The following is a 12,449-nucleotide window of genomic DNA, read 5'->3' on the forward strand; positions in this document are numbered from 1 at the left end:
ACACAGAGATGGGTCCATGCATTAGCCATGTGTGGCCAATGCGGAGACGGCAGAGGACAACTGATTCCCTGCGAGAGGACCCCATGGGAGACTTCCACACATTCGTAGTCTCCTTAATGACATGCAGTTTGTTGTGCGCACTGTTATGCCATTCCGTCTCGCAAAGCTGAAAAACCCTGCGGCATAAGACAGAATGCAGGTCAGTTTCAGAGATACCCATTTCCAGAAGCGATTTCCACGACGCCTATTTGGCCGGCATGCCGGCAAGTTCGTTGCCTGTGATTGCGACGTGTCCTAGGGTCCACACAAACACCACCGAACGATGGGACCGTTCCAGGGCATAGATGTTCTCCTGGATGTACGCTACCAAAGGATGGCGAGGGTAGAACTGGTCGATAGCTTGCAGGCTGCTCAAGGAGTCAGTACAGAGAATAAATAACTCGTCAGGGCATGAGCGGATGTGCTCAAGAGCACGAGATATGGCCAACAGCTCTGCAGTGAAAACACTGCAGCCATCTGGCAAGGAGTGCTGTTCAATTTGTCCTCCATCAACATACGCAAAGCCTACGTGATCATCATCCATCGAGCCATCGATGTAAACCACTTCATGGCCTCGGTACATATCTAGAGTCGAGAGGAAGTGATAGTGGAGATCTACAGGGTTAACGGAGTCCTTAGGGCCATGCGAAAGATCCAGAAGAATCTGCGGCCTAGGTGTGTACCATGGAGGTGTACGTGAATAGACCTCGGGGAGATGTGGTAACGGGAAGGACTCCAGTTCAGACAAAAGGGAACTGACGTGAACCACAATCGTAAGCCCTGACCTGGACTGCCGATGCGGAGATGAACCGCTGTGGTTGTGAAAAGGAGACAGTAAATCGGATGCACTGGAGAACTACAAGTGTGTGCAACGTAACTGGCGAGCAGTAGTGAGCGCCTAACCTTCAATGGAGGGACTCTGGCTTCTACCAGGACACAGGTCACCAGACTCGTTCTAAAAGCTCCCGCCGCTAGGCGAACGCCACAGTGGTGCACTGTGTCGAGGAAAAGCAATGCTGGGGGCACCGCCGAACCGTAAACCAGACTCCCATAGGCAAGGTGGATTGAACAATGGCTCTGTAGAGCTGCAGCAGCATAGAGCGATCTGCGCCGCAATTGGTGTTACTCAGACAGCGGAGGGCATTCAGGTGCTGCATGCACCTGACGAAGATGAGGAAGCCAAGTCAATCGGGCATCGAAAACTATCCGAAGAATCGGTATGTCTCCGCTACAGTGAGTGGATCGTCATTAAGGTAAAGTTCTGGTTCCGGATGATCGGTACGACACCAACAGAAATGCATGACACGACATTGCGGATGAAAATGGGAAGCTGTGGGCTAGAGCCCATGACTGCACCCTGTAAATGGTTCCCTGTAGGCGCCACTCAGCAACACCAGTGCTGGAGGAGCAGTACGAAATGCTGAAGTCATCTGCATCCAGAGAAGGTGAGACCGACGGCCCTACACCTGCTGCTACACCGTTAATAGGCTCTAAAAACAGACACACACTCAATACAGAGCCCTGCGGAACGCCATTCTCCCCAATATTGGGGAAACTATGGGAGGCACCAACTTGGGCACGGAAAGTATGGAGCGACAGGAAGTTTTGGATAAAAATCGGGATCAGGCCCCTGGGACCCCACTCACAGAATGTGGCAAGGATACGATGTAGCCAGGTCGTTTGTAAGCTTTACATATGTCAAAAAAGATGGCAGCCAGATGTTGGCGTCTGGAAAAGGCTGTTCGGATGGCAGACTCGAGGGACAAAAGATTATCAGTGGTAGAGCGACCCTGATGGAAGCCGCCCTGACATGGAACCAGTAGGCTATGTGACTCCAGGACCCAATCCATCCTCCGACACACCATATGTTCCAGCAGGTTACAAAGGAAATTGGTGAGGCTGATGGGCCAGTAGCTATCCACATCAAGCTGGTTTTGACTGGGTTTGAGCACCAAAACGATGGTGCACTCTGGCCATTGCAATGGATAGACGCCATCACACCAGATCTGGTTTTAGACGTCGAGGAGATTTCGCTTGCAGTTAGACAAGACGTGTTTAATCATCTGACTATGGATCTGATCCAGCCTAGGAGCTGTGTCGGGGCAATGTGCAAGGGCGCTGAGGAGCTCCCACTCTGTAAATGGGGCGTTATAGGGTTCACTGTGGAATGTAGTGGACGAGAGGACTATCGTTTCCATCCGCCGTTTGATGGTGCGAAAGACTGGGGGGGGGGGGGGGGGAGGTAGTTGTTCGATGCAGAGGCTCGAGCATAGTAAGCAGCCAAGTGATCGGCAATCGCGTTTGCGTCGGTAGATAACACGCCATTGATGTTAATGCCAGGGAGCCAGGGACACCTGTTCGGGTCTGGTACCCAAAAAAGAAGTCTGATCTTTGTCCAGGCTTGGGAAGGTGACGTATGGCACCTAATGGTCGACACATACCTCTCCAAGCACATCTGTTTCCGTCGTTTTATAAGCTGGTGAACGTGAGCACGGAGACACTTAAAAGCTATTAGGTGCTCTGGGGAAAGGTGCCGCTTATGTGGCTGTAAAACTCGCCATGGCTCTTTAATGGCCTCAGCGACTTCCGGGGACCACCAAGGAGCTGTCCTTCGCTGGGGCACGCTAAAGAACGAGAGAGAGCGTTTTCTGCGGCAGAAACGATCGTTGTAGTGACCTGCTCAACGACAACATCGATGGACCATGTGGGGGTTTCAGCGGTGACAACAGTCTGGGTTGCTTAAAGCCCATCTGGGTAGGTGTCCATGTGCATGACGCCGGGGGAGTGACAGCAAGATGGGGAAGTGGTTACTGCCACACAGGTCGTCATGTGCTCTTCAGTGGATAGGTGGGCGAAGGCCAGGAATGTAAACCAAGAGATCAATGGCCAAATATGTGAAACACTGAAATGTGTGGAGGACCTGTATTTGACAGGCAGAGGTAGAGTTATGACACCAAATTTTTGACCTCCCTGCCTTGGCCAGTAAGCGTGGCGCCACCCCACAAGGGATTATGCCCATTATCATCTCCCGAAAGTAGAAAAGATTTAGGGAGTTCATCACTCAGTACAGGCAATACGTTCAGGGGTACTGCACCATCTGGAGGAAGATATACATTTCAGACAGTTTCCTGTGTCGTCCCAGTCCTGACATTCTCAGCTTCAAGAGGGGTTTGAAGGGGCACAGGTTCACTACATACTGAGTTCAGGACATAGACGCAAACTACACCTGACACACTACTATGGTCGCTACGGTTCCTGTAATATCCCTTATAGCTGTGGAGACAGGGGTCCGCATTCCCGGGAACTATGTTTCCTGGAGGGCAATACAGAAAGAGGGGGTAAAGCTTAACAGTTGCCATAGCTCAGCTAGATAGTGGAAAAAACCGCTGCAATTCCACTGGAAGATTACGTGCTCATGAGACTGTGAAGGCATGAAACACTCAATGAGGCCGTCTACGCCTCAGGGTCTCCTGCTGCCACCAGACGATTACTTCTGCGACAACCATTGTGTCTGAATTCGTAGCTAGATCTAGGTCCTCAGCAGACGCCAGAATCTCCACCTCATCCTCAGACACAGAGCTTGTAGGTAGTGGTGGAGTGGGTGCTACCACAGTGCCTTGGTTCTTCGGGGCTTTTTCTTTTTAGGTTTCTCTCATTGCTCTGTGGGTTTGTCCAGATGGGAGGGCATCACTGATTCAGTCCCAGGGACTGAAGAGGACTGTGAAGCCCTATGACCAGCTACCTGTGGTTTGCTTCAGCCACTGGCGGGTGTCAGCTTTGCCAGTGGTAGTGACCTGGGAAGGGAATGACCCACGGGATCTCTTCCTGGCGAGAGAAGCCGAAGAAGACTTATCCTTCTCTGGCTGAGACGTGGGGTCTGACGTCCTCGATGATTGGGGGGAGGGTGTTGCTCCTGAAGTCGTAGGTTGCGCAGAAGCAGCAACAGGAAGGGAAGTGCCCCCCATCATCAACGGGGCAGGTGAAGTCTGACGGCTCTGAGAGCCAAATGTATCGGATGGAACGGAAGATGGTAAAACCGTTGTCATAGCGGTGGCGTAGGTTGACGTCATATGCACAGGATGTAGCCTTTCATATTATCTCTTAGCCTCAGTATAGGTCAGTCAGTCCAGGGTCTTGTATTCCATTACTTTTCTTTCTTTCTGGAGAATCCTGCGGTCTGGCGAGCAAGACGAATGGTGCTCACTGCAGTTGACACAGATGGGAGGCAGAGCACAGGGAATATTGGGATATTGGGATGTGATGCGCATCCGCAACCCCGACATGTGACGCTGGAAGTACAACGGGAAGACGTATGGCCGAACTTACAGCATTTAAAACACTGCATCAGGGGAGGGATATATGGCTTCACCCCACAGCAGTAGACCCTCACCTTGACCTCCTCGGGTAATGTTTCTCCCTCAAAGGCCAACATGAAGGTATCGGTGGCAATCTGATTATCCCTCGGACCCCGGTGGACGTGCTGAACAAAATGGACACCTTGCTGCTTTAAATTGGCGCGCAGCTCATCGTCAGACTGCAAAAGAAGGTCCCTGGAAGTAAGATAACCTGGACCATATTTAAGCTCCTATGGGGCGTGATGGAAACAAACATCCCCTCGCTTGTCACAGGCGAGTAGTGCCCATGACTGGGCAGAGGATGCTGTTTTGATCAAGATGGACCCTTTCTGCATTTTGGACAAGCCCTCCACCTCCCCAAACTTGTCATTTAAATATTTTCCACAAAAAAGAGGTTTCATTGACAAGAAAGATTCGCCATCAACTCTTGAACATATGAGGTACTGGGGTGAATAAGCTTCATTGCCTTCCTTAGCCTGGCGTTCCTCCCATGGTGTGGCCAGGGAGGGGGGGGGGGGACGATTTGGTGTCTTATTTCTTTGCCTTGAAGTTAGACCTTGATTGCTTGGAGACTGCTGGTGTTTGACCACCAGCAAGAGATCAAGAGATGATGTACTACACTTTGTGGCGTGTCATCGGTCATGATGCCACCCACTCCGACCAGGGGCCCTCCCCAAGGGCGCCAACCAGCCGCAGCAAAGGCCACCTGGCAGGATTACCATTGCAGGGAGTCCTGATGCCCCAGGGGGATGGGCATCTGCCTCTTGGCATATGTGGGGAGTTAACAGCGCAGGCATCAATAGAGTAATCCCAGTGTGGTGAGGTGGTTACAACCAACAGGGTAAATGGCGGCCCCACCACAACGGATTGGCTACTTTGCTGGATATCAGGTGCAAAGAAATCCATGGTCATCGTCGACGCAGAAAGCGACACTGCATAGTGCATGGTGGAAAACGCATCCAGGAAGGTGTCTTCGCCCGTGAGATGGAGAATAGACGGGACTGAAATGCGACGACGAGGAAGTAGGCTTAAGATCTCAGTGCACGGTGGACACGATGCACCTTTCCCCAGTTGGCTCGCTTTTCGGGAAAATTTTGAAAAGTGGAGGTCAAAGCCTATGGGGGACCATCACAAAGGCTGAACCGTGGGAGACTCGTTTTAGTCGCCTCTTACGACAGACAGGAATACCTCAGGCCTATTCTAACCCCCAGACCCACGGGGGGGATAATAAGTAGACAGTTCTTCTCTGAGCCTATGAGTGAACACCCAACGTACTAGCAATTCTGAAACTGTAAATCTGTATACTCACAACCCTGGACTTTGCAATCTAGCACAAATAGAAGTATTTTGAACTACTTTGCAGACAGATGATACTGCAGTTGAGGCTTTTACCAGATATGCTTGTACACGAACTTAAAAACCTGTGGGGTCTGATAAGTAACGCATCTACATACGTTATCGTGATCAGGCGCGGTTCTTAATTAAAAGGCTCTGAGGCGGGGCCGCTCCAAAAGATATATAAAGATGAATTTCTCAGTAAGGTATTTCAGTATTTGAATTATCAGAACGCATTTCGCATATTTCCCACAAGGATTTAAATAATGCTGGTCAACGTTTTTGGAAATTGATATGTGAAAGGAAGCGATGGCTTTAGAACAGGTAGGAAGTAGCTAGTTTGCTGCGCCTTGAAATGCCACTTAGCTGCAGTAAATGTAGCAGACGATTGGGGGCGTGGCTTCCTCGCAGTACAGCTGTTACTGGCGTTCCAAAGGCTCTGGTGTTGCAGCCTAAGGGTGTCTGCCAGCCTGCACAAAATATTCATGGTCCAGTGCACGCACCAAAAGGGAATAAAAAGAGTTGATGAAAATTTGCTATAGAATCCGTGTGTCTTTATATCTCTACTATGCTTTGATGCGTCATTAATCGACGTTTAATGTTGTTGTTTTCATGATGTTTCAGACTTTTTGTTTCTGCCATTGGTTATTGTATCCACCGTTGGTATAAGCTTGCAGATGTCTCGCAGGAGCGCACTACAGTACGGTAACATAAGTATCACCACGTAGTGCGTGTCTCACAAATTAGAGGAAAAGGGCACGAAATACAGCCCGCGCGCGAAATATGTCCTGTTAATTTAGTTTCCTTGCTCTCTCACTGCGGGTATTTTGCGTTATAATAAGTTTCTTTTTGTGAGTGTGTTACGCACCAGTTTAGTGAGTTTTGGTTTCTTGCGAATGACAGCAGAAAACCACGAGTTCAAGATCAACACAGTAGGGATTCAGTGCGCAATTTATCAGGTGAAATTTTGGAACATGCGGTTAAGATGTAAACATAAATCAAGAACAAAACCAGTGTAAGGCTAGGCATGGATATACACCCTATTTTAACAGAGCGGTGTACAATGCAGCTGAGTGGTTGTGTACGCCATTTCGTTTATAATGCGTATTTTCGTAATACACAACTATAAATACAACAAAATTGCCATGACGGTTGCTCATAACCAGCCAATCACAGCACTAAGTGCGTAACGTCATGGAAACATCACTGTTTCGTCACGCGAACTAAAAAATGCTGCAGTTTTAGCGCACAAGACGTTAACCGTCTGATTTTTAGAAACGAAAACACCAGAAACATTAAGCACACATCGATCTTAACTTACAGCGCGTCTTTTAGTACGAATTGTTGTGGTAAACTGTTGGTAAATGTGACGTTGGGGGATGAGTAAAGTACTTATAGATTTTATCTTGGAGGAGGAGGAGGAGGAGGAGCGGGAGGAGGGGGAGGAGTACATTAGTGTTTAATGTCCCGTCGACAACGAGGTCATTGGAGACTGAGCACAAGCTCGGATTAGGAAAGGAAGGAGAAGGAAAGCGGCCGTGTCCTTCCGAAGGAATCATCCCGGCATTTACCTTAAACAATTGAGGGAATTCACGGGATACCTAAGTCAGGATGGCCAGAAGCGGGTTTGAACTGTCGTCCTCCCGCTTGAGAGTCCAGTGTGCTAACCACGGCGCCACCTCGCTCGGTTTTTTATCTCAGAGTTAGTTTATGATATTATTTAGTAGTCAGTTATGAAACGGAAATAAGATACAGCATATAAAAGCTTGGCTAGAGTGTGGTATTGTCCCTATCCCCCTCCTTTAATCTTTGTTTTGGGAACAGACTGAATTGTAGCGTAGCTCGACGTCTAGGTTAATTCAGATCGATAAATGTCGCAGCCCCTGATCGTGATGGAAGTCTTTTGCAAGTCACACTGTTTCATTCAAATGGTTAAGTAGATCTGTGTAGGACTCGTCAGTTTCCACTTGTGTCTGTGTGATACTTAACTTCCACTCTCTCATCAAGCACAGGTCAAGCACGTCACATATGCGCGACTATTCTCTCTACAATTAATTAAGTTCTTTATTAGACATTCTCTGTTGCTGACTCGTTGCAGAACGTTGTCATCCCACACTCGCTGAATTCATTTTCTCTGCAACACCCTTCTGCAACACCCTTCTGCAACACCCTTCTGCAACACCCTTCTGCAACACCCTTCTGCAACACCCTTCTGCAACACCCTTCTGCAACACCCTTCTGCAACACCCTTCTGCAACACCCTTCTGCAACACCCTTCTGCAACACCCTTCTGCAACACCCTTCTGCAACACCCTTCTGCAACACCCTTCTGCAACACCCTTCTGCAACACCCTTCTGCAACACCCTTCTGCAACACCCTTCTGCAACACCCTTCTGCAACACCCTTCTGCAACACCCTTCTGCAACATCAAATTTTAATTATTTCGTTTTTATCTTTCATTATCCATGTTTCGCACTGATGTAGAGCTGTGTTCCAGTTGTTCGAATTTTAAGTACACTGTGTGATCAAAAGTATCTGGACACCTGGTTGAAAATGACTAACAAATTCATGGCGCCCTCCATCGGTAATGCTGGAATTCAGTATGGTGTTGACCCACCCTTAGCCTATATAAGAGCTTCCGCTCTCGCAGGCATACGTTCAATCAGGTGCCGGAAAGTTTCGTGGAGAATGGCAGCCCATTCTTCATGGAGTGCTGCACTGAGGAGAGGTGTCGATGTCGAGGCCTGGCACGAAGTCGGCGTTCCAAAGCATCCCAATGGTTTGCTATAGGATTCAGGTCAGAAATCTGTGCAGACCAGTCCATTACAGGGATGTTATCGTCGTGTAACCACTCCGCCACAGGCCGTGCATTATGAATAGGTGCTCGATCATGTTAAAAGATGCAATGCCATCCCCGAATTGCTCTTCAACAGTGGGAAGCAAGAAGGTGCTTAAAACATCAATGTAGACCTGTGCTGTGATAGTGCCACGCAAAACAAGGGGTACAAGCCCCCTCCATGAAAAGCACGACCACACCATGACACCACCGCCTCCGAATTTTACTGTTAGCACTACATACGCTAGGAGATGACGTTCACCGGGCATTCGCCATACCCACTCCCTGCCATCGGATCGACACATTGTGTACCATGGTTTGTCACTCCACACAATGTTTTTCCAGTGCTCAGTCGTCCAATTTTTACGCTCTTTACACCAAGCGAGGCGTCGTTTGGCATTTACCGGCGTGATGTGTGGCTTAAAGCAGCCGCTCGACCTTGGAATCCAAGTTTTCTCACCTTCAGCCTAACTGTCATAGAATTTGCAGTGGATCCTGATGCAGTCTGGAATTCCTGTGTTGGTCTGGATAGATGTCTGCCTACTACAAATTACGACTGTCTTCAACTGCCGGTGGTCTGTGTCAGTCAACAGACGAGGTCGGTCTGCAGACTATCGTGCTGTACGTGTCCCTTCACGTTTCCACTTCACTATCACTTCGGAAACAGTGCACCTGCGGATGTTTAGTACTGTGGAAATCTCACGTACAGACGTATGACAAGTGACACCCAATCATCTGACCACGTTAGAAGTCAGAGTTCCGCGGAGCGTCCCATTCTGCTCTCACACAATGTCTAGTGACTACTGAGGTCGCTGATATGGAGTACCTGGCAGTAGGTGGCAGCACAATGCACCTAATATGAAAAACGTATGTTGTTGGGGAGGTTGTCCGGATACATTTGATCTCATAGTGTATATATTGAATGTAATTGCTGATGAACCTGACATACCAAGGATTCTTGAATAACGAATCCTCTTTGCTGATTTTCAAATTGAGACTTTTTCCCATGAATGCATGCAAGAAGGAGTGTTGCACTTTGACTCTGATGAACGTACGCGAATCTGGTAGTTCTGCACGACAATCCGAGATTCAGCTTGTTATGAACGAGCATGCTCTACATAATTGTATTATTAAAAGCTACTGTGAAGTAATTTTGCTGACACCGTCCTACATAGGGAGAAACGATCACCACGATAAAATAAGGGAAATCAGAGCTCGTACGGAAAGATATGGGTGTTCGTTCTTTCCGCGTGCTAAACGAGATTGGAATAATAGAGAATTATGAAGGTGGTTCGATGAACCCTCTGCCAGGCACTTAAATGTGATTTGCAGTGTATCCATGTAGATGCAGATAAAATTGTTTCAATGCCACTTTATTAATAGACTGTACCGAGCTAGAGATACTGCTTTGTCTGTAATAGCACGACTTTTACACGTAGGTGCTTTGCGGTCTAGTATTTCACTTACATTAGAAACGTTTCCAGTCAAATGTAGAACCGGGAAAAGAAATCAAGTCTAGCCACGGAAAGTAATTTCGAAGTAGTTAAAGAAGTACATCTGAAGAAAAAATGTTAGTATCCGCAAATTATAATGAATCTTCATCCTACGATTTTTGATTGTACAAACCGTCATCAGTCTTATCAGTCACAGTGAGATACCGTTCAATCTGTACATAACTGCAGAACAGCAAACTGATAATCAGAACTTAGTACATAAAATTAAAATATTGTTCAAAAGCCCAACGTCTGAATTTTATGTATTAAGTTCGAATGCCCAGTTTGCGATTTTGACGTTCAGTAGAATGGAATTCAACGATATGTAAGTATCTACAAAGATATTGTAGTTTAAAATTCTCGTGAACTTAAACTGGTAGGTGTGATAAACTTTCATATCAGCTGACTGTGGTACTATATGATTTTCGAAAGGCATCAGCACAGAAAGCATTTAGAAATGTCATGTTTTGGAATGACTTACCTGGCGTTCGTGATATTAGCGAGGAACTCCATCACCTTTTCTGTGGTGACAACGCCGTCTCCGTCTTGGTCTATAAGGCGGAATAATTTGTCGACGATCTGCAACAAATTCAATACATATATGGTAGTTTGAATCACTAATTGGAAGAAGTATCTTACTAATACACAAAATATATATCAAGTAAAAACGAAAATAATGAGGCCCTGGAATTTCTGTCTGCTTAGTTCTCAACTTATGTGGGTACACATTCGTACATTTTTATGTGTGATGAAGTTTAAGTTATCCCTATTATGACAAATCTAAATTCGAGTCACATATTTTATGCGAGTTATTCATCATATTCACTTTTTATAGTTAATACGAAGTAGTTTCATAGTCTTTTCAGCAAAAAAAGCGGCACTTTTCTCCATCGTACCACAGAGTAGTTTCATTTCACCTTAGGCCCGTTTTTTTTTTTCATTATCTTCTTACTAAGAGAGCTGAAGATTGAAATTTGCCGTCAATTTAACGCTGTTCAAACTAACTACAATATTTCCTCTCTTAAACTTATTTTGGCAACTTAGTTAACAAGACTAAGTTTAAAGCGTGGATTTGAATTTTAATATGCGGCAAAATAAGTTACTATTGTTTCTTTATGTAGCCCTGGGCTACTTAACATCACTGTGGCGATGAAGTATAACATTCCGTGAGGGCAGCCACTGTGGCCAATGTGAGGTATAGTTGACACAGGCGTGAACTTTCCTTGCTGTATACAATGTTGCCTGTACGGTATCAAAGTGTACTTTCTTCTTATATCACGAAGGTGACAAGTACGTCATCGTTTGCTCAATTATCCTGTCAACTCTGGGAAAATGCCGTTACGAAAGTGAATCAGTTGGTTGGTTTAGTAGTAGTAGTAGTAGTAGTAGTAGTAGTAGTAGTAGAAGAACATATGTAACTGCTATTTTCTGGGGATCAAGCGCATCTCTTTACATGAAGTATTCCAGATTCATAGTAAAACTTGTAAAAAAAAAATAGTAAAATCAAGTTGATGTCTAGACAAAATTACTATGTCCCCATTTCGTTTCCTCCAGAAAGCTGCCAAAATCCCTTTTTTCCTCTTTAAAATTATTTCAAGTTATTGGAATGTGAAATCGCTGAAAAATATAGGCGAATATCCATTTTTACAGTAAATGAAACATTTGTCGAAAGTACGCCAGTAGCTCCAATATGTACTTGGACGTCCTTACTCTGTAAAAGAGTAGGGCTACAAGATGGAGCGACTGAAGATGTGTACTGTTCTTAGCAACCGACGAATAATATTCTTCTGTGGCTTTGCAGTGGAAACAACGCGAGGTTTACCTTTCAGTTTGTGATGCAATGGTAAACATTAAGGCGATGTAGTTGCAGGGGTTCCTTTGTCTCAGAATGTTTTAAGTTAATTCAACGACTCACTAACGACTGTGCGCTAAATTGGATTGAATGAAACGCAGAGCACTAGTACTGTATAATCAAGATAGAAATTGTTACTGTTTCTAAGGGAATTTACTTGCTAATATACAAACACCTCTCTTCTTCGACATGTCATTAGACCGAAGGAAACTTACCGAACTAGGAAGTGGAACATATCAAAGAAATATAAAATATACTCCATCTCTTTCATGAAGATCGACTTAGTCTTTCATGCAAAATACATTAACATCTAATGCAATAATTGTATAATAAAATGTATTACACAATTGCGTTAACGAAGAGCCAGGCTTGCTTACGTCGGCAGAATTGTGCTCACAAAACGCAGGTCAGAAACATGTCATGAGAAACAGTTTACACGTTCTCTCTGGCGGTGTTAGCATTACTCCAAACAAGAAGAACAAAGGCCTCCTGTCTGTGGTGTTTTTGTTTGGAATAACCAGCGTCATGCGTTTGTTTG

At 46.1% G+C, this 12,449-nt stretch overlaps 1 protein-coding gene across 1 annotated transcript in view; it reads right to left on the reverse strand.

The window, feature by feature from the left end:
• The window catches only part of LOC126088344 (NADPH oxidase 5-like), a 460,603-nt gene that overhangs the window by 185,606 nt on the left and 262,548 nt on the right, over positions 1-12,449 (reverse strand). Inside the window, exon 5 of the mRNA XM_049906479.1 lies at positions 10,541-10,638. Coding sequence (XP_049762436.1) covers positions 10,541-10,638 — 98 coding nt within the window. The remainder of the gene's footprint in view (positions 1-10,540; positions 10,639-12,449) is intronic.

Source organism: Schistocerca cancellata, chromosome 6 (genome assembly GCF_023864275.1).
Source record: "Schistocerca cancellata isolate TAMUIC-IGC-003103 chromosome 6, iqSchCanc2.1, whole genome shotgun sequence".
Lineage (NCBI taxonomy): Eukaryota > Metazoa > Arthropoda > Insecta > Orthoptera > Acrididae > Schistocerca > Schistocerca cancellata.